At 41.2% G+C, this 22518-nt stretch overlaps 2 protein-coding genes across 5 annotated transcripts; both read right to left on the bottom strand.

The window, feature by feature from the left end:
- Window positions 1-308: 308 nt before the first annotated feature.
- On the bottom strand, window positions 309-6984 carry aldoaa (aldolase a, fructose-bisphosphate, a). Of its 2 annotated transcripts, XM_010904250.4 has the most exons (8): window positions 6856-6984; window positions 6039-6155; window positions 3216-3479; window positions 2631-2791; window positions 2167-2250; window positions 1865-2039; window positions 1558-1757; window positions 309-914 (listed from the first exon to the last, which is right to left on the bottom strand). In XM_010904250.4, exons 2-8 carry the CDS (start codon window positions 6148-6150, stop codon window positions 819-821), a joined length of 1092 nt encoding a protein of 363 aa, XP_010902552.1. In that variant the 5' UTR covers window positions 6151-6155; window positions 6856-6984; the 3' UTR covers window positions 309-818. The 2 variants fall into 2 exon arrangements, with proteins under 2 accessions (XP_010902552.1, XP_034151263.1); XM_034295372.1 differs by lacking the exons at window positions 6039-6155; window positions 6856-6984 and having other exon boundaries at window positions 3176-3479.
- A 5906-nt stretch (window positions 6985-12890) lies between these two features.
- si:ch211-198p11.6 (sperm mitochondrial-associated cysteine-rich protein) lies at window positions 12891-22098 on the bottom strand. 3 transcript variants are annotated; one of them, XM_010904249.5, is made up of 5 exons: window positions 21916-22098; window positions 21493-21563; window positions 14270-14380; window positions 13711-13863; window positions 12891-13551 (listed from the first exon to the last, which is right to left on the bottom strand). In XM_010904249.5, the coding sequence occupies exons 2-5, from the start codon at window positions 21496-21498 to the stop codon at window positions 13465-13467; spliced, it is 357 nt and encodes a 118-aa protein (XP_010902551.1). In that variant the 5' UTR covers window positions 21499-21563; window positions 21916-22098; the 3' UTR covers window positions 12891-13464. The 3 variants fall into 3 exon arrangements, with proteins under 3 accessions (XP_010902551.1, XP_019906218.1, XP_019906217.1); XM_020050659.1 differs by lacking the exon at window positions 21916-22098 and adding an exon at window positions 21747-21904; XM_020050658.2 differs by lacking the exon at window positions 21916-22098 and adding an exon at window positions 20437-20573 and having other exon boundaries at window positions 21493-21574.
- Between the last annotated feature and the right edge of the window lie 420 nt (window positions 22099-22518).

Below are 22518 nucleotides of genomic sequence, written 5' to 3'. Positions count from 1 at the left end.
CCTCTGTTCTTCAACTAAGGTATGTGTGTAATCTCATTGGACTTGCCCTACAGATGAAAATACTGAGGTTTGACAACTTTGCCATGGAACTTTTAAAAGCTTTTTACGTAAGCCTATAGCTGTGATGATCTCTAATGTGAAATGAATCAAAACATGCATTGAACAATAATAATAAAAAATGTAAGGTGTGCCTTCACTAAATGTTGAAAAAAACAGATGCTGTGTCAACTTCACTTAAAATATCTTCCACATCTAGCGGTCCCTTGAGAGCAGGCATTGTCAAACTCTGAAACAAGTCATTACAAAAGTGCAGTTAGTCAATATGATGCTTTATTTTGGTTTCCAGTGTATAGAATACCATACATTAATAATATACTCTACAAGGTCTTCCTCAAATGGTTATTTCAGAAGAAGGCACATGTACTAAGGAATCATCAAGATGACAACACCGAATCACAAGGGATAATCTGAGGAAGAAGCTTGTAAGGACAGGGAGGCGGGGACAAAGGGGTGGAGCTCAGAAGCGAACAAGGAGGGACTTGGGCCCGACAACATCGCTTAGGGTGTTAAAATAAAAAGTGACAAATCACACAAGATAACAGTGACATCACAAGTCATCACAAAGTAAAAATAAAAAATAAAAACACTACAGGAAAATAGTTTCAGGAATACAGTGCCTGAACCGTATCTGCTTAATGGGCAGTGTGAATGTCCAGAACCGTACAGACTGAGCGGACCGTGTGGATGGCAAGAAAGCACATCAGCGGAGTGGACAGTGCAGGGGAATGTGGGAGTGCCGAAAGGGGGTTGGTCCACACTTAATAGGAATGGTTGGCCACAAAGAGGGACTCTCCACCAGCTGCGCCCTTGTCCCCAGTGGAAACGTACTTGCCCTGGCAGGCCTTGCTGTTGTTCTGTAAATGAGAGAGAGTGAGATAGAAGACAGGTGGAGAAAGAGGAAATTATTAGTAAAGAACCTTGAAGTAAAGAACTTTGCCATTAATACATGTCATTTTTTCCATGACCATTCAGCTCATCGTAAACACTATTCAAAATGTACAGCAAATAAAACCAAATCAGGTATGCCAAAAGCCTGAATGTACAGATTCTGCATGAAGACAATTGTAGCAGTTAAAGAATGTTGTCCCTGTGAGACACCATATAAATCTCATGAAACATGAATATAAACATATCATTGTTATGATCCCATGTTTCATGAACTGAAAAAGGTCCCAGAGATGTTCCATACCCAAAGAATTAAAGTAATCTGTTTGTATTCACAGCTATGTGGCTAACGATAAGCCTAAACTGAGTTTCGCAAACCGTACCAGCAGACTTCATAAACGGATTAACAAGACTCTTGAGAATGATGACAGCCACATCGCATTAGTGTAATGTCTTTGGGGAGATAAAGGTCAAAAGTGAATCTAGAAACACTTTGCTTGCCTGTTGCAATGGAACAAACTGAATTGTGCTAATGCCCCCCAGCTGACAGTTGGCTCAGGCAGGCTCTATAAAACCCTCCCACTCCCGTTAGACTCTCTGTGTGGGTCGTACCAAGGCTCTCTTGATGAACTCATCCTGGCAAGCCTTGCCATTCTCGGGCTTGCCCCCCCAGGCCTTGAGGGCGGATGCCTGCAGGGCACGGCCGTAGGAGAAGGTGATTGCCCAGGGCCGGTGAAGGGGACACTGGTTCATGGCATTCAGGTTAATGGACGCCTCTTCCTCAGACTGGCCTCCGGACAGGAATGTGATGCCTGGCCATTTGAAAAGGAGAGGGGGAAGATTAGAGAGGGAGGGGTGAGAGGGGGAGGGGGTTGTGTGTTTCTCTTCCTATCGGGATGTAAGCATCCGGGTTTCTCACCGGGCACGGCGGGGGGCACAGTGCGGCGCAGAGCAGTGACCGTTGACATGGCGATCTCCTGGTTGCTGAACTTCTGGGGGCAGGAGTGACCGGCGGTGACCATGTTTGGCTTCAGCAGGGTGCCCTCCAGATACACATGGTGGTCAGACAAAGCCTTGTATACTGCAGCAAGAACCTGAGAAAGGGAGAGAAAGCATGAGAAAGACAGGCAAAGAGAGAGGCAGAGAGCAAATAATCCAACATTCTAAGTAGCTAAATTGGCCATTCAAAGGAGGCCACCGTTTCTTTGAGTAATCCATCACCTTCTCCGTGACATACTGGCAGCGCTTCAAGTCATGGTCTCCGTCGGGCAGGATCTCAGGTTCCACAATGGGCACAATGCCATGCTAAAGAAAAGGGCACAGGAGCATGGCAACCAGTGTCATGACTACAGAGAATACAAGCGTACCGGTCAGGGTAACTGTGCCTAGCATCCTAACTACAGCAGACATCGTGGTGAACTCAACACAGTGACAAAGTAGGTTACAGGAATTACAACGCCATGATCATTAGTTAGTAGTGATTTTGCTTTACTGAAGCAGAGGTAAAAAAATAATAATATTGTGATGCGTTGGCAATTGGGAACATATCATGTCTACTGCGCAAAGGAGGCGAGTTGTGACATATGAACTGTAGAGGCCAGACCAAGTTGTAATCGGCCAACTGATTTCATGTGTACCAATACTATCCCAAACAAATGTTTCTTCATCTGTGTGCACACTCTTACCATCTGGCAGATGCTGGCATAGCGGGCCAGGACATTGGCATTCTCCTTGATAGCCAGCTCGGATGGGGTGGTGTCAGTGATCTTCAGCACACAGCGCCACTTGGCGAAGTCAGCACCATCCTTCTTGTACTGGGCACAACGCTCATACAGCCCATCAAGACCTGAGAGAGAGTGAGATAAGCAGGAATCCAAGAGCGGGGAAGGAGAGGAAAGAAAGAAGTAGAGCAGCAGGGAGAAAAAAAGAATGGAAGTGAATCATGGAATATACACCTTCTCCATTTGAAAAAAGGTCACGGTTTAAACCTAAATGCAATCTGCAAACCTAGCAGTGTTGGGCACAATACTAGAGATCAAATGGTCCCCTAGCCCCACCCCCTGCACTCACCCTGAGTGGTTGGTCCCCTAGCCCCACCCCCTGCACTCACCCTGAGTGGTTGGTCCCCTAGCCCCACCCCCTGCACTCACCCTGAGTGGTTGGTCCCCTAGCCCCACCCCCAGCACTCACCCTGAGTGGTTGGTCCCCTAGCCCCACCCCCTGCACTCACCCTGAGTGGTTGGTCCCCTAGCCCCACCCCCTGCTCTCACCCTGAGTGGTGGTCTCTCCGTTGGTCCCGGCCAGGGGAACGACACCCTTGTCCACCTTGATGCCCACCACCATGCCCCTCTCCTTGATGAGCTCAGGGAACAGCTTGCCATCATCGGTCTTCTGGTAAAGGGTCTCATGGAAGAAGATGACTCCGCCGATGCATGGCTCAATTTTGTCGGCCGTGAACAGGAGCTGGCGGTACAAGCGGCGATTCTCCTCTGTGTTCTCTGTGTTGATGCTCTGGAAGCGCTTGGCCACGCTACCTACAGAGGGTTTTATATTTTAATAAACTCCTGAATGCACCGAATACAGCATACTAGTAAACCAAACGTGTTTCTGACTTCACTCTAGAGAACAAGTTTGTCATGGGCCTAAATGGTTCAGGTTTGGAGGGCAATACAATGTACACACAAATCTCACAAAACAACATTAATGTCATACTATCTTTGGCAAAATTTGCCATGACTTACAAAAGCACAGGTGTCTGTACATGACAAATCCCCCTACGTGTTAGGATCATGATGAAATGGTCTTTTGCACACACGGCCCAATCCAAATTATACATTTGCATTTAACCCAACAGCTCCAAATTGGAGGGGTGTGGGGGGCTTCCCCATTTAATGCACAGGCAACAATCAGTTTAATCTGTCTTGCTCAAGGACAGAACACTTGATATTTCACCTCATCATCTCTGGGATTCAAACTGACAACCTCTTGTTACTGGTCAGATCTGCTATTCCAAAACATGTTAGTAAACAAGTGGTCACAATGGTAACCAGAAACCAAAGTGTCCTGCAATTAAGATGACACGCTCAGCTAAAAAAAACAGTTATACTATTTTGGGTAATGTACTGACTTGGACCAGAATTATCGTAACTACTTGGGGATGTCGTTATTACTTGTTTTGCAGACTGTTCCTACACGTAGTCTGTGTTATGTAAGGCAAGCTGCGTTATGTAACAGAGCTCCTCTCTCTGTCTCTCTACCTCACTGTAGCTCTGCCAGGATGGTCGGGTTATTTATAGCGCCACCGTACACCATCCTTCATATGCCAAGTATAAGCGTGTTTAGTGGATGATCAAGGTGGCACAGTATAATGGAAACAATAGTTCCCAATCATTTAATTTTTAACTTTTTGGTTGCTTAAAAAGGTGAATTCGAAATGTCCAAATGGAAGTTAAAATATTTCTATAATAGTAAAAATGAAAATCAATGTAGGCCTATATTACAGTTGAATACGCATTCACCGTCCAGAGTCAATACATGTTAGAAAAACATATTCGACAGCTATGGATAATCTTGGGTAAGTATCTAGGATATGGACATCTGGGTTACGCAATTCCATTTGTTAGTCCCTGGATGAGACCATGAGGTGCGTTGGATGGCCTGTAGAGGTCTCCCTACCCTGTCTACAGATCAAATCCCAGTGGCAATTATTTTTTAAATACCATACAATATGTACTAAATGTTTTCAATCAACAATTTCTGGAAGTCATTAGGGACAAGAGCATCAGAAGAAAATACTAAGATATTAATGGAGTAGGCTCTCGAGAACTGTGCATTATGCTAAGCTCCATCCATTTATTATATACTGAAAAACTGCACCAACTTTGCCAATGTCAATCATAGACATAACATGAGGCCACAACAGCCTTGCTTTAACGATTTACTGTCTCGATCCACAGCCCCGCGGATCAATTACTAAAAAAAGTTGACATTGAAACAAAACTTCATTATGATTCCAATATTATTATTTTCAATCATACATCCAAATGATCAGCATAGAGCACTCTTGCCTTTCCTACACATTAATTTTCTAAAGTGTCCCAGAAGTCTGTTATTGTGTTTTTATTGTAGCTGAGAGTATACTGATTACATAGATATGCAACACTTCATGATACCTATTACAGAAATGAATGTTCGACCCAAAATGTCAGAGTCATGAAATCCGTCCAAAAATCCCCCAAGAATTAGAATAAAAAGATACTTAGTTATTGTATTTGTTCAAAATTAAGGCTTTGGATTAATGCCAGTAGTAGCTGAATTCAACAGTAAATCTAAATGACTAAGAAAACTTTGCTGTTGTATACTACTAACAAGGTTTAAATGTATTCATATTTTGGTGCTTTAGGGTGGTTTTTGTTCACGGAACATTCTTTTTACTGTGTAGTCCTGGTTCTGGGGTTCCATTCTCACACGTTCCAGAAGGGTCATCTCAATGGTAAAACCTTATTATTCTCACTATAGCTCTGGTATGCAGAGCACACAGCATGGCACACTGGAGAACTCACTGTGAGGTCAGATTGTCATGTTTGATTTATGTGTCAATTGACCCCTTAAGAGATGGGTTGCCAACTGCCAGTGTAACACAAAATACAATATAATTCATTAATGAGCCATTCTACACCACAGCAATGAAGGGAGTACCTTCAGCACATGCGCCAATGTATCTCAAAGCCATTTTGATTGTAGAACAGTTGTTGATGAGGTCATTATTAATACATATTGAAATAGTTGTTTGAAAAGGGCACACATGAACACAGATTTCAAATGCTGTAGATTTGAAATGTAATACAGTGAGAAGACTGTTTGCCCTCCAGTGCAGGGAGAGAAGTAAGCAGCTCGCTCATTACAGTAATTTTACCATTTGATCAAATCATAGTTATTGCCTCTCAAAAAAAGGAAGTGTTGAGTGAGGTGAAAACGTAGAATGTGCTCAATGAAATTGCACAAAAATCTGGAGGAACCCAAACCCGGCCTGTCAGTTGGTTGCCAGAACAAGATGGCCAATGTGCATGTGTTCTGCTGCTTCTCATGCCTACCTGTGGACTCATCAGCAGCAAGGATTCCCTTGCCTGGAGCAACAATCTTCTGAGCAATATCACTGAGCTCCTTCTTCTGCTCCGTAGAAAGGAATGGGAATGAATGAGGCATGGTGTCTAAGAGGGGGAGGGTTAGAAAGAGATTGAGAGAACGAGACTGATTATTTATCTTTGACGCAGTCAACTCTCATAGCGATATCATATCATCTATTGTAACTATATAAATAAAACATTTTTAAAAATTAGACCATTTCTATTCGAAGCGTTTAACGTGATGAGCGGCCTAACAGCTATAACCTTGATCTGGTCTGGCACACATCCTGTCGCCTAAGTGCGCCATCAGAGGAGACTGTCGAATTCCACAAACAAAAGCATCCGACAGATTCTGGTGAGCAATTCAACCGTGAACAACGACATGACAGTCGTTTTGAATCCCTACTATGCTTCCAAATCTTCCATTGAAGCCGATGAAATCTATGGAGTTCAACATGCCGGGAGTACGTGAGGGAGTCACTTTTGCTTGGCCTAGGCACGTAAGTAGACGTGTACTTTCTCCTAATTGTCTTTTAGAGAGACATTTTATCAATTGTCTGGAATCCTTTGTACCCTATAAACAGTTTACATTTAGGGTTATTACATGCCTGGTGAAATCGTGCCAATTGGTACTTCCGCATCTGCCCTTGCCATTGCATCAGTATGACCTTGTACATTGGGAGTTGCCGGATAGAGTAATATGTAAAAGCAATACATCAACAAATGTAGACATACCAACGACATCATATATGTTGAACAATATAGATGATAGAGAAAAACATACCTGTTTATCTGCGCAAGGGATACAGCAAGCTTGCTGGAGTACAGAAGGAAGTGATGCGTACTTCGGTTGAAATACAAGTCAATGAAGGGGGGATGTATTCTTAAATGTCAAGCAATGTGAGAGGGGAGGGCCGGTGACGAACAAGACCACACGTCCTAGCCATGAGACTGTCCAATAAAAATGCACTATACTGTAAGATTGGCATACCATCCCATCCATTGTCTGGAGAGGACTCGTGTTTGGTGTCATTGATTGGCTACATTGCATCCAAGGGCCGTTCTTTTGAGTGACGGATAAGGAAAGGGCGTGTTTTTGGAATAACGTGGTTGAAAGAATCCTTGATTATGTACGTGACGACTCTCACATGCAGAATGTATGCTCGATGCCAGTCAGTGATGCAGCCCTGATGTACATCATGGAAATGCAATGGTGTGACATTGACTCACAATTTAACCATAGAAAACTACGTGTATTCCTAATCTGAACGACTATAATGAATACGTTTTTTCAATTTAAACCAAATTATTTAAATTGCGAGAATGTATGAGCATCAACGTGTTGCTATGAATTAGGCTTTAGACAATGAATGACGATGAATAAACCATCGTCATAATCAGTTTCCCTATGTTCCTAGTACTCTATACAATAAATACAATATGATACAGACAGTTTTAGCCGCAAAGCTATTCAAAAGCATTACTTTGCGAGCTAAAAATAATCTGCTCTCTATCTGAACGCTCAAAACATTGTGTCGCTTAGTGTGCAGTCGTCTTATTACAGTACTCCATCGTTATTTTTTCTCCATCACCAATTCCCGTTACTAATTTATGTTACGAACATGCTACATGATTTGCTATTTTTGTTTGGCCATGTTGATGTTCAGTCTACTCCTTCCTAATTTGTGAAAACATTCAGAATTAAGCAAGGTTTCAGATTCAGCGATGCAAATGTTATATTTCCAAAACATTTCAGATACTGCAGTGGCAGTATTGATTTCATTCGGCTCGAGACTGGCGCAGTGAGACAACAATTACATAACACACCCTGCGTCGCTGGGCTACCAACCAGTGAGGACCACAAGCTCGCCTGTTCCCCGGATAGCACAAAGGGACGTATAAAACGTAAGCATCAGGTGGTCATTTTCACTCCCCACAGGGAGAGGAATCTCAATGGCTAGGCAGTGAAACGAGATGCAATGGGGCCAACACATTCTGCCGATGGTCATATCGATAATAGTCCTACATTCACAAAAGTTTTATTTTACAGACTGGATGCTTTTTATATAAAGGTTTACACATAATTCGTTCTTTAGAAGGGAACAAGTTAAGTTTGATAGAATAACATTCCCCGATGAGGAATAAAGTGGTCCTAATTCCAGTGTAAGTACTTTGGTTCCATGGACATTACCGGAAGGAAAATGCAAAATGGCTGCCAATACATTACCATATATGGATATACATGTGTATGTGACCTGCAATTTAGCTCTATCCTCATTGGTCATAACGATTTGTTTACATTTTCTGTGTACTTCACTAGCTAGTTTGCTTTTTATTGCATCACATTCTGTAATCAGTATGGCGCTACCACAAAATTACATTGATTGAAACCATCACAAAACCTGTTATTCATTTGTTATTGGGACCTATTTATTAGGTGTGTGGAAAAATATCTATACATGTATGAATCACAATTTTATCTGTAACAATTCTGAATAGATTTTCATATTTAAGAAATCATTTTTAAAAAATATTAATGTCAACTAGTAAACAAAATTACTGTCAGTGCTCAATGGAAGCGAGTCCTCTACTCACAGACACCTGCAAGATTAGCGTGTTGCTAGATGTAGTCGGGCGAAAATCTGATGTCAACTTTGGAGGGGACAATTACATTACATATTCTCAGGAGCCATTTTTGAATGGGACACCAAAAGTAGTGCTTTGATACTGTTTTAGTTTGCTCCCTACTGTAGCTCTGCAAATTCTGCTATTGCGTGTGAACCCTACCAACATAGAACAAACCGACTGGATGTTAGCTATTTGCATTAAATGCCTTTCAGCTGGTACACCTGAACACTGTCACCTTGTCAGCTAAGGAACACTACATAGATTGCATTGCAAGCTTCTCTCATTGCAGATTTAGTTTTGCCATTTGTACTGCATTTGCCTTATTGCACATCTATACAGTTCACTTGTAATATACATATACTTAATACGTGTACATTTTCTACCCTCTTCTATTTGCACTTCTGGTTTGATGCTAACTGCATTTTGTTGTACTGTACTTGTACTTGTTCAATGACAATAAAGTTGAGTGTAATCTAATTGTCTCGAAATCCAACAGCTGCAAACACTGGTTGATGTTACTGTAACTAGTTCGCAAATGTCAGCTAACCGCTAGCTAACAAAGTGTCAAATGTAATTCAATGCAGAGAAAATGAAGGCTGGTGATGGTTATACATGTGTTTTATTGTATTGAGTGGTAGAAGTAAAGAAATGTCTAACATATCCTTTGTTAGATTGACTTACTGAAAATCTGCCACCAACAACAGACCTGCATAATGTGCCACTATTTAGGGCTGGGGGAGCAGTGGATCAAACCATTGAGAGGCAAAGGGCAGGGGTGGGTGGGTGGGTTTGTGGAATCAATTGAAACTTAAAAAGGTGCCCTTAATGTCTATAATGAGCACAAATGCTTTCAATGCGTATTATTAATATTATTGAAATGACATAGTTATGTTCACAGTGATATATTGGGGGGGGGGGGGGGGGAGCACAAATCATAGTTTTTCCCAGGGGGGGGGGGGGGTCGTGTCCCTATGAATTCCGCCTATGAATGTAGTACACCATTCCCCATGATTGGACAGCTTTGTCTAACTCTACACACCGAGCATTTCCTACAATGCTTTCACTGTGGCTTATAGGCATATACAATAGTTTTTGAGCTATGAGGCAATATACTGTAAAAAAAAAAAAGAATTTCAATGGTTGCAAATATATAGATTTTCTATATGAACGTAAATGTTCAGTGTTGCATTTACCCAAAGAGATTGGGTTTGAACTAAATTTGATTACTTTGTTTAGAAACAGCTTAATTCAACTACTTTACCTACATTCAGTCTACTTAATTCAATTGAATAGCATCCGGATATGATGAAAAGGGAATGCTTTCACGTGAGAAGAGCAAAGTACCACAGACATCTGAGAAGCGGGTCTTAACACGCAGTAAAAATTGTGAAGCACCAATTAAAAAAATAATTTCCCTCCATCAAATAACACTAAATGTATATAGTAAGAATGTATGGCTTCATATCGTTGTTAAGTCGTGTAGTACCCTGTAAACCAAAATGTATTTTGTACTCAAATGTTTCTAAGTGTATGTCAAACTTAGAGAATTGTAAAACATTTGTTATACTGACCTTTACTCAATACATTTACATTTAAAATGAAAATGTTGCCAGCATGCTCTGCTTCAGGTTGATATTTTGGATTTGTTTTATCATCTTTTTTTTGCATGTACATTGGCTAATGTCATCTAGCAACACAAACATCATACACATCTGTTTGTCTAAAGCAGGGGTGTCCAAACAGTTCCACGGGGGGCAGAGTGTCTGCAGGTTTTTCCTATAAATTGGTTCCTAGTTAGTAACCTAATTAGTCAATCAAGTACAAGTGAGAGTGAAAACCTGCAGACACTTGGCCCTTCATGGAACTGTTTGGACACCCCTGGTAATCCAATCGTGGTAAAACAAATATTTTGCACCCAGTACTGAAATTAGTTTAACAATTCCATAAAAGACCATTTTTGTTTCTGAATTCTGTATCCAGTAGGTATTATGCATTCCTTTGCATAATTTTATAACTATTGGCATGGAATTGATAACAGAAATAAATGTGTATAATAACCATGTCTCTGTCATTAATAAATACAGTCATAGGTGGTCACTTAAAAGGGGAATGCATATTAGGAAATATTGTACATGTGGCGTAGTATATTACACAATTCCTTTGAGCAAACACAACTCAAATCTGAAACACTGTTTAAGTTGTATCAACTGAAAATAAATATTAAGTGAAACAGAAGAGTTATCTTCAGAGAACATGATTCAAATCACTGTAAAAAAAGATATACCATATCTTCTCAATGAAATTAAGGCAACAGATTACAATCAATAATATTAATTAAATATAACTATGTTTGGCATTGAATATAAATTAAAGAACACTCTTCATAGTTATCCATTTCATATCAGTAGATTCCAAATGAGAACAAAAAGGAATTTATTAACACATTGTTGTTTTCATTTGGAATCTACTCATATGAAATGGATAACTATAGAGTTGTTCACAAGGTGCTGATACCTGCAAGCATGGCAAAGGTATTGTTGATACAGACAAATTGTTGATGTAATCTGTCTGTCATTCAAGGCATGAATGTGCTTGATTAGAGCCACCTGCTATGCAAATATTGTCAAAACAACAGAATTAATTTGAGAACAATCAGCAAATTCTGCACCACTTTTTAAGACTTCCCCACTTAGAGGTACTAACCAGTAGGTGCACACGCTTGTTTGCACATTTCCTATTAGACCAGAAACAAAGAACTTTCTTCTGAAACTTGTCAGTCTATTCTTGTTCTGAGAAATATATAGGTATTGGGCTATTTGCAAATGACATAAGTGACCACTGTATCAGACAGACCTACTTTTATGTTAGGTATAGATTATGGGGATAATATCTACATGCTATTATGGCATTCACACTTAAACCCCTAAATGCTACTTATCATTGGAAACTTTATTATGGGTGCTAGCTAGAACTCACCACTGTAGTTTACATCAAAGTGCGGGCTGGACTTTGCTGTCCTTGAGACGAGAACATGCTCTCGTGTTTGTTTATAAAGCACTCCTAAATAAACTACCTTCTTATTTATCATCACTTATCAACATTAGAAATATAACTCGTAAAATCATTTCCCAAGCTCTAAATACTCAACTAGTCTAAAGATGTCCAGTTTTATTGCTTCTTTAATCAGCACAACAGTTTCCAGGTGTGATAACATAATTGCAAAAGGGTTTGCTAATGATCACATAGCCTTTTAAAATTCTAAACTTGAATTAGAAAACACAATAAACCATTCAGGGATTCAAGGCTGGGGAATGTGAGCATTGGCATCAATGCCTTCGTCATCCAAGAACTGCCTACACACTCTGGCCACATGAGGCAAGGCATTGTCCTGCACCAGGAGGAACCCAGGGCCCACTGCACCAGCGTAAGGTCTGACAATGGGTCTGAGGATTTCATCCTGGTACCTAACAGCAGATGGGTACCATTGGCTAGCACGTGGAGGTCTGTGAGACGTATATGCCTCTCCAGACACTTTCACGTCTGTCACATGTGCTCTGTGTGAACTTGCTCTCATCTGTGAAGAGAACCAGTATCAGACCTGTTCTCTGGCGAATGCCAGTCGAGCTGCATGGTGCTGGACTGAGAGTACCGGTCCCACTAGAGGAAGTCAGGGCCTCATGCCACCCTCATGGAGCCTGTTTCTGACAAACATGCACACCAGTAGCCCGATGGAGGTCATTTTGAAGTGCTCTGGCAGTGCTCCTTCTGTTCCTCCTCACACAAAGGAGCAGATACCGGTCCTGCTGCTGTGTTGATGCCGTTCTACGGCCCTGTCTCTCCTCATGTAATGGCCCATCTTCTGGTATCTCCTCCATGCTCTTGAGACTGTACTGGGAAACACATCAAACCTTCTTGTGACGGCATGTATGGATGTGCCATCCTGGAGGAGTTGGACTGCCTGTGCAACCTGAATGGGCTGCAGGTACTGTCTCATGCTACCAGTAGTGACAAGGACACTAGCAAAATGAAAAACTAGAGAAGAATCAGTCAGGACGTACAGTGGGGAGAACAAGTATTTGATACATTGCCAATTTTGCAGGTTTTCCAACTTAGAAAGCATGTAGAAGTCTGTAATTTTTATCATATTTATCGCTTCAACTGCGAGTGACAGAATCTGAAACAAAAATCCTGAAATTTTCATTTGCATTTTATTATTAAAAAAAGTACAAAAGCAGTGTCATTTTAAAATGTCACCCAATATGGGTTTTAAATAAGAAGAGAATCAGTACTTTAACCTAATTGTAATGTATATTTTAAATGGTTAGCAGTGTGGCGGTCCCATTTTTATTTTTTCCCCATGTTATTCCATGAATAAGGCAGTGAGTAAAGGTACACTAGGAGCAGAGGTTCCTACCACAGCAGTGGGGTGGATTCAAACCCATGGCTGTGCCAGTATGTGTCCCAACCCAAGCCACATTCACGTATAATTTTAAAGTGCTGGAATTACCAAAAACAAGAAAATCTTTGTCACCTACCACTACATGCAACTGAGTGTACAAGAAAAGAGCACTGACAAATTCAGGAACAGTTAATAACATCATTAAAGTATCTTTAAATTGGCACAGAAATTCAAAAACCGAAAGACGTCTTCCTTTTCCGTTCCTAAAGGAATACACAAGTTGTCCCTTAAAATCAGTGTTGAAAGAATATAAACTTTGTGCAGCTTGAGCCACTGTCCAAGCCTACTGCTCCTAATTTTCTCCATCTATCTAAATTTTATCTCGAAGCAGAGGCAGTTGAAGGACTCGCACTCTGGTGGTTGGCAAGTGCAGGCACAGTCCCACATAGCACACTGTTGAGGAAACAAACAAAAGGGTAAATATTATTTTTTATTTATTAGAATTGTAACATTAATGGTGTTCTTTTTTCCTTATTTACTCAATTTTTTGTATTGATGTTGCACTGTCGTAGGGAACCTGAATGGTTCAGGGGTAAATCTCAATTTACTCACATTAGGAAGAGAGGGGCAGGTTGAGGGGCAGGTCTGGTCGAGGCACGAGCGCATTGATGGTGTGCGACAGTTGCACGACTCTGCACATTCCAAACAGTAATCGCAAGGAGCGATATTTGGACAGCAGTCACCACACTCTGGAGAACACTGTTCCTATAGTGCATGAAGCAACACATTAAATGACATCACTAACTGATTGTAGCGTCGATAGCTCATAGATTTTTCATGGCGCAAGTTCTTTGCTATGTGTGTGCCTACATTAACACCAATGTAATTTAGTAGACGCTCCGATCATATTTCTGCATACTTTGATTGTTGTTAGACTTGCTATGTGCAGCTAGAGCTAATTTTATGAAAACAGTTTGTTATGGTGAAGCACATTTTTGTCAGCTGACCTCATCTGACTGCAGGAGCAATGTCTCTAACTGATTCAGCAAGGTTAATGTTCCTGGCTTTGTTGTAGCACACATTTTAACAACATTTACAAAGTGCACAACATCATAACATCCCTCAACTGGACCAGAACATATTTGCAGGAAGGAGGAAGTGAATGATGTACCTTGAGGCACTGGCGGAACCACAGCGCCATCGCCAGGAATAGCATGTAAACACCAACTACAATCATCAGCACGGCAGGAAGAGGGAGAGCCAGGCCCCACACAGGCAACACCTGAGTAATAATGAATAAAATAAAAAATGACATTAGAGTGAGCAGGATAAAAGAATCAGCTGCAATCCCATGTAGATATGATTTTAGATAGGGGTTGTGTTTTTTATTTATTTAATCTTTCAAGACAAGCTGTAGTAACATGCAGATACTGCAGGTAGAAAACAGAAACACCTAACAAGGTATTGACATCAAGGACCAAATAAGGAATATGGGCATCTTTTGCCTTCAGAACAGCTCCAATCCTCCTTGGAACCACTCTTGAATATGTTTAGCAGAGTGTATTGGCACATTCTCATCCTGGACTATTGGAACATCTTGATGGAACAGTGTTTGTTCCATCAAGAGCACCAAGTCCTGTAAAATGGCCATATATACGTTAGCCATTATACAACCATGGAAAGCAAACACTGATGAAAGTTGCTTACGTAGCTGCTAACACCTCAGACATGTTGACCCATCTATGCCAACATCACCCCAGCATCAATATCCCTGGCGCACCACTGACAAGCAAAGGAAAGACAACTTGTCTCCTCAATGCATTCAAGCAGACCTTAGCATCAGTCTAATTGGGCTGAAGAAATGACGAAATGTGCGTGTGTGTAAGCAATCATTGGATCTGTTTTTGTGACTGATGCACCTGCAATTCAGGCACCAACAGTTTGGCCTCTTTAGAATTCTGTTAGGGTTAAAATTAAGAGACTCTTAATCATTTCCAGAGCTGTACGTACCATTTGTAAAGAAAACATGAGTGGGCAGGTAAAACACGTCTTTTATTTCTTATGGGATTCATATTCAACTATAACAGAATGGCACAATCATAAAACAAAACGTGGCAACAAAGGAATAATATTTACTGACTGTTCAAAAGTCTGCATACCCTTAGTTCTTAATACTCTGTATTGCCCCCTTTAGCATCAATGACAGCGTGCAGTCTTTTGTAATAGTTCTCTATGAGGCCCTGAATTCTTGCAGGTGGTATAGCTGCCCATTCGTCTTGGCAAAATGCCTCCAGGTCATGCAAAGTCTTTGGTCGTCCCCAGAGTGGCTCAATGATATTAAGGTCAGGAGACCTCAAGATTCAAACCTGGGTCGCCCACGTGAAAGGCTGTGGTTAACCACTACACCACAGAGCTGTACATTTGCTGGGTGTTAGTCTAGCCTCTTGTCTCTCCGGAATAAATCCTCTTTTGCCACTGGCTGTATTAATAGTTAATTGGCCATTCATGAATGACATTGATACAGTTAAACTGACTAACGTTTCTTACTAAGTTCACCTGCACCACAAATAGCGTCTATGTATGCCTTTGCCACTGGCAAATTGCTAGAATTGAGCAATTGCTAGCGAGTCTGCCAAAGCTATTGCATTTCATAGTAAAAGAACGTATTTTCTTCTTTCATGGCAAAACAACATACTTTTTCTTTCATTCGTGAATGACATTTATACAATAACTATCAATAAAGGGGATGATAACTAACTTTTTCATCAAGTGAAAAGACGAAAGAATTGAGAATCTAGCAGAAATTATTAATAAATGTTGTTGCTCTCAATAGATTCAAACTTAGGTCTTCCAGATCAGAGGCGCTGTCCTTGAACACTACGCCACGGGATTACATGTTTTAGTAGTCGCTAGTCTCCATTGAGCATTGTGTTAAACTGACTAACGTTTCTTATTAAGTTTACCTCCACCATAGCGTCTATGAACTGTATTGCTTTTGCCACTGGCCGTTTTAACAGCTTATCAGCCAGTAATAGACTTACAAGTATCTACGAACTTCCTAAAAGTAATCATTAGAATTGAGCAATTGCTAGTGAGACTGAAGATGAACAATTCCATGCCAGAAACAGTTGCAATATAACCCTATACAGTTTCAGTTAAGGCTTATTATAACGTAATGTGTTATAGTATAGTAATGTTTGTATCATCACATAGAAAAAGAACACTGTGAAAGTTGGAGATTTGGACATGAAGGAGTTTCAAGAGGCTGGCTACAGTATGATAATGAGGCTCTGGTGATGAATTGTTCGGTGTGTGGCCAGTATGCTAAAGATAAAAGCAGAAACAACACATTTTTCATTGGAAATAAAAAGTTTGTATTCAACATATCTCAATGAAATGTGCTAAAATGAATGTATATGTGACAGAAAAAAGACTATTTGTTATTTTGGCCAGTAAAAAATATGCTTGGCCAGTGGATTTTTTCCTCTACCAGTCCCCTTGGCAGGTGAGCCAAAATGATAGTTTCAGACATTGCTAAGGTGGAGTGTGCACAGCTTCAAATTTCTGGGTGTCCACATCTCCAAGGACCTCTCCTGGACACTCAACACTTAAGCACTGGTCAATAAGGTGCAGCAGCGCCTGTACTTTTTGAGGAGGCTGAAGAAAGCCTGTCTGTCTTCCAAGATCCTTGTGGACATTTACCGCAGCACAATCAAGAGCATTCTGACTACCTGAGTGTGGTTTGGCTCCCTGGCCGACCGGAAGGCCCTGCAACTGGTGGTGAAAACCGCCCAGCACATCACTGGTGCCCAGATCCCAGCCATCGTAGACCTCCAGCACATCACTGGTGCCCAGTTCCCAGCCATCGTAGACCTCCAGCACATCACTGGTGCCCAGTTCCCAGCCATCGTAGACCTCCAGCACATCACTGGTGTCCAGCTCCCAGCCATCGTAGACCTCCAGCACATCACTGGTGTCCAGCTCCCAGCCATCGTAGACCTCCAGCACATCACTGGTGCCCAGTTCCCAGCCATCGTAGACCTCCAGCACATCACTGGTGTCCAGCTCCCAGCCATCGTAGACCTCCAGCACATCACTGGTGTCCAGCTCCCAGCCATCGTAGACCTCCAGCACATCACTGGTGCCCAGCTCCCAGCCATCATAGAACTCCAGCGCAACCGGTGTCTGCACAGGGCGCACAGCATCATCAGGGACCATCAGGCAGGCGGTACAGGTCTCTTCTTTCCCACACCAGCAGGCTCAGGAATAGTTTCTTTCCAGCTACTGTAACCCTGCTGAACCCAACATTAACCATACCCACCCTCCTAGTACTGCCTCTCAGGGACCTTGATGCACTACTCTCTTTGTACTACGGGACTCTGACACTGCTTTAGAAAGTCTGATAAGGACATTTTCAGTTGTTACATGTACATGTCTACCTTTGGGAACCTCATTGCTGCTATTCCTGCATTTCAGTTGCACATGCTACCTTGCACCTTCAGTTTGCCTTCATTTCACATTTAGAAATATGATATGGAAACAAGCAAACTTCTCAAAATGTAATCAGAGATGGAAATATCAGCAAGAAATACAAGAGCAGATAAGTGAAGATGCAACTACTATTTTAGGTTGCTAGGGCTAGATAACTAGGGTTAATGGCTTTGCCTAGACAATCGTTAGAGTGGGATAATGCGTAAGGAACTGCGTAATAAAATACTGACCTCAACAGTTATGGTCAGATTAAGGCTTGGCAACTTTAGAAAGTCAAATGTAGTTAATAGCTAAATAGTAGCATATGCCTGCCATGACTAGGGCTGTCTCGATTATGACATTGATGATCCCTGGGAAGGTGTTCCGGTCCCGTCCCACCGGGAGGAGACCCCGGGGAAGACCTAGGACACGCTGGAGGGACTATGTCTCCCGGCTGGCCTGGGAACGCCTCGGTGTCCCCCCGGAAGAGCTAGAGGAAGTGTCTGGGGAGAGGGAAGTCTGGGCATCCCTGCTTAGACTGCTGCCCACGTGACCCAGCCCCGGATAAGCGGAAGAAGATGGTATGGTATGGTATAGTTGATGATTTATTGGCACAAAAATAATAGCGATTAAGGATTTAATTGCCTATGTTGTTAATTTTATGCCACTATTCCAGTTTAGACTTGTATTGTAAGCCTAATAGTATTGTAAAAATGGTTCTTCAGATTTGTGGTGTGCACTTGGGAGTGCCACCTTTCTGGAGCAAATCCGATAATTTACCTCCTCCAAATAATTGGGCCCACCTATTTTATTTGACTTATAACCAAAATGCGTCAATAGTTGCACAGTTGTGTCCGGCATTCGAACTACCACTAAACATGTAAACAACTGCTCTTCACAAAATGCAACCGCAAAGCGATGACAATTACATTTTCCTGTGCATTGCTATGTTTCACCACTTGCTTTTCTGAACATAATATGTTAGCTTTGTTATTTGAAATGGCATATTCCCAAACTATTATGTAGGCCTTCCTAACATAGCAAAACATGTTTCAAGGCTCAGGTGATTAATTCAGTTAAAAATGCACAAGGAGTCAAGGACAATTATTTGTATTTTCAAATATGAATATGCAACAGATATTTCTATCCATGCATTTTGATGCACATTATTGAATTAGAAAATATGGATGGAAATGACAAAATTTCACTTACAATATTATTAAAAATATTTGACACGTTTGAGTGTTTTTTTTCTGTTGTCGATCAGAGTTGATACAACAAATAGACAACTGAAACACGTTTGTCTATACAATAATAATGTTACAAAATTAGATAATGTTGCACTACAAAACATTTCTAAACTGGGTTAAAAATACTGAAGTTAAAAAGAAAATGAATTTCAGTAAATAATCTTCACCTAGAACTTTTCAGCTGCCAGATGCTCTAATGCACCCCGGGCTAGACATTGGAACTGATGGAAACAGACATCATTCGCATGATATTTGTTGAAACATTTCTAATATTGATGTAAAACTCCCTCATTCATATTGGAAACATATGATTTTGCAATCAAAATATTGTGAAAAAAAATTATTGCGATCTGGCCGGCGGATTAACTCCCTTCCTCAAGGTCAGAATAAAATATGTCACTTGACCAACTGTTGCTCAAGCAACCTCTATGTTACTGGTAAGGTGTGTTAACAACACTACTTCAACCAAATAATTATCCCTGCCCAATAAATTTGGGGTAGGATCTGTATTGAAGGGTTCCCCTTTGGCATGTACCAATATATTGGCAGGCATTTGGTTTCGGACGATTATAAGATAAAACAATTAATAATATTCTTAATCTGCCGATTGCTTTAAAATGGCAGATTATTTCTAAACATCATCCGTTTTTGATTTGCTTAAACCATGTAACTTTTTGGCTCACCTGCCAAGGGGACTGACTGTTAGATGAAAAAATCCACCAAGCATACTCTGTACCTGCCAAAATAATATATTGCCTTTTTGTGTCACATATACATTCATTTCAGTACATTTTATTGAGCTAATATGGTATTATGTTGAATACAAACTTGAAACAAAAATATTTTAATATATTGATCAAAAGTTTATCAAATCAAATTCATGTGATTCATCCTCCTTTTCATCTGTGGATTTTTGTTTACCAAGGTTGGCTTACTCCAGGAAAATTTCTCCACTGCTCTCATTATCCTTCCTGATAGATTCTTCTCTAGTCTCGTATCAAATACTTGTTCTCCCCACTGTACGTCCTGACTGATTCTTCTCTAGTTTTTCATTTTGCGAGTGTCCTTGTCACTACTGGTAGCATGAGACAGTACCTGCACATCCATACATGCCGTCACAAGAAGGTTTGATGTGTTTCCCAGTACAGTCTCAAGAGCATGGAGGAGATACCAGAAGATGGGCCATTACATGAGGAGAGACAGGGCCGTAGAACGGCATCAACACAGCAGCAGGACCGGTATCTGCTCCTTTGTGTGAGGAGGAACAGAAGGAGCACTGCCAGAGCACTTCAAAATGACCTCCATCGGGCTACTGGTGTACATGTTTCTGACCAAACTGTCAGAAACAGACTCTAGTGGGACCTGTTCTCTCAGCCCAGCACCATGCAGCTCGATTGGCATTCGCCAGAGAACAGGTCTGCCACTGGTGCCCCGTTCTCTTCACAGATGAGAGCAGGTTCACACTGAGCACATGTGACAGACGTGAAAATGTCTGGAGACGCCATGATGAACATTATGCTGCCTGCAATATCTCAGAGACCTCAACGTGCTAGCCAACATCATCCAGACTCCTGTTAGGTACCAGGATGAAATCCTCAGACCCATCATCAAACCTTACACTGGTGCAGTGGGTCCTGGGTTCCTCCTGGTGCAGGACAATGCCTGGCCTCATGTGGCCAGAGTGTGTTGGAAGTTCCTGGAAGACTAACATTCCCCAGACCCACAGACTGTCCAGGAGCTCACTGATGATGAGATCTGGGAGGAGATTGAGTTGCCGTGATGAAATTCACAAAACTTAGAACAGCCTATGATTTCAATTGTTTTACTTGAGTTTGAATCCAGCCCTCAATCGGTTGGTGATTTTGGTTTCCCATGACCGTTGTTACTTCATTATGTTCTCAAGGAATTACACAATGTACAGTAAAGTTTTTTCATCTTTAATCTATTTCCTTAATTGAGACCCGATGTGAATTGTTTTGAACAGAGTATTTTGTTACAGTGTAAAATGTACCTGCCAGTGTGGCGGATAACCTTGAGATTTACTCGCCATTCTACCCGCATTTGTCTGGTGTTTAATTTTGGACCCAGGATACAACAACTACAAAACGTAGGTATCGCCAACAGCCGATTGTGTTAAAAGAACATCCACTTTCTATATCGGCCAATCATTTTCTAATCATTGCATATAAAGTTTCAATGGTTGCATTTCACAAACCGGCAGGGACATTTTAAAGCATTTAGAATGAAGAGGCGTTTGGTAGCCAAATGAGCTTGTTCTGAGGTGAAGTGAGACACAATATCTACAAATAAATTAAAAAAACAAAATCACCATACATTTCTCGGAATGCCCATCACCAGTGCTGATGGGTGGTACAGTGCTGCCAGTTGCAGGTAGGCACATTGGGACCCGGCAAGGACGTTACAAAAGGGAAGAGGCCACATTTCTTAAACCCTTCCATATAGTGTCCTTGCGGTGTAGGTATGGGAAGAGAAATTCTCTAAATCTAAAGTGATTATTTGTCAGACCAGTGGCCAAAACGGCCGTGGTCTCCAGTTAACCGTGTACTGTATGTACAATACCTAGAGAACTCTCCAAAGGGGCAAAGAAGTCTGCGTCGAACGTCTGAAAGTAACTAAAACAAATTGTAAAACGCAGCGTTAGTTATTAACGTACCATCATTTCCTCGCTGTCTTCCGGGCGCGTTGAACCGATTCTTTAAAGTGTCATTTCTGAAGGCTGTTCTTCTGGATGGGTTAAACCATCAGAAAGTGGGACGTTAAGCCAGGTAGCTAACAAAGAAAGTTACAGTATCACACGCGATTTAACAACTAATATTAACTAGCTAGATAGGTATCGGTCTTGCCTATCGTGCCTGCTCTATAAATTACAACAGGTTCAATTTGATTTTCAGACGTAGTATACAGTACCGTAGCTAGCAACATGTTGTACTGTTGCTACCAGTCAGCTTACCCATCCCACGAGATATTACTAGTAACAGTCTACCTGTACTGACTGTATGTTATATGCATGATTTCCTTTAGTTCGTGTAATGTTTCTCATAATTACAATATTCGTTAGCTAAACGTAACTTATTACCTTGCTAGTAACGTTATTTGTCGTCAATAAGCCACACGCTATAAACTATTGTTGTTGTTTCCATAGCTAGCGCCATACGGCTCCCTGAGAGGGACATACTGTACGGGCCTATTACCTAAATCAGAACGCATAAAATCTAATTACGATTGTTGTAGCTGTTTTACGATTGTAGCTAGTGTCCGTTTATCATTGTCACCAGTTCTATAATTTATATTTGTAAGGAAGTTATTTCACTGACTTCAGCAAGTGACTTTTTGTCCAACTACAGGCTGCTGTACACGCACACTGCTGGCTTCAGTCAGAAGCTCAGGGCGATTTTGGTACAAGCATAGATATAAAGCATAGATGGGATGGGACATATACAGGTGCTGTATATAATTAGAATATCATCAAAAAGTTGATTTATTTCAGTAATTTCATTCAAAAAGTGAATCTTGTATAATGTATGCATTCATTCCACACAGACTGATATATTTCAAGTGTTTATTTCTTTTAATTTTGATGATTATTACTAACAACTAATGAAAACCCCAAATTCAGTATCTCAGAAAATAAGAATATTGTGAAAAGGTTCAATATTGAAGACACCTGGTGCCACACTCT

The sequence above is a fragment of the Esox lucius genome, chromosome 11, assembly GCF_011004845.1.
Source record: "Esox lucius isolate fEsoLuc1 chromosome 11, fEsoLuc1.pri, whole genome shotgun sequence".
NCBI classification, from domain to species: Eukaryota; Metazoa; Chordata; class Actinopteri; order Esociformes; family Esocidae; genus Esox; species Esox lucius.
This window is presented reverse-complemented; position numbering and strand designations above follow the sequence as displayed.

Excerpts from the sequence above, each read along its gene's own strand:
- aldoaa (XM_010904250.4), bottom strand. The coding sequence starts at position 6,150 with ATGCCTCATTCATTCCCATTCCTTTCTACGGAGCAGAAGAAGGAGCTC. Across the intron at positions 2,040-2,166 it reads GCCAGTATGTCACGGAGAAG|GTTCTTGCTGCAGTATACAA; the intron begins GTGATGGATTAC and ends TCCCTTTCTCAG. Across the intron at positions 1,758-1,864 it reads TGTGCCCCCCGCCGTGCCCG|GCATCACATTCCTGTCCGGA; the intron begins GTGAGAAACCCG and ends TCAAATGGCCAG.
- si:ch211-198p11.6 (XM_020050658.2), bottom strand. The coding sequence starts at position 20,529 with ATGTTAGTCTTCCAGGAACTTCCAACACACTCTGGCCACATGAGGCCA. Across the intron at positions 14,381-20,436 it reads CCAGGACCCACTGCACCAGT|GTGTTGCCTGTGTGGGGCCT; the intron begins GTAAGGTTTGAT and ends ATTATTACTCAG. Across the intron at positions 13,864-14,269 it reads GGTTCCGCCAGTGCCTCAAG|GAACAGTGTTCTCCAGAGTG; the intron begins GTACATCATTCA and ends CATGCACTATAG.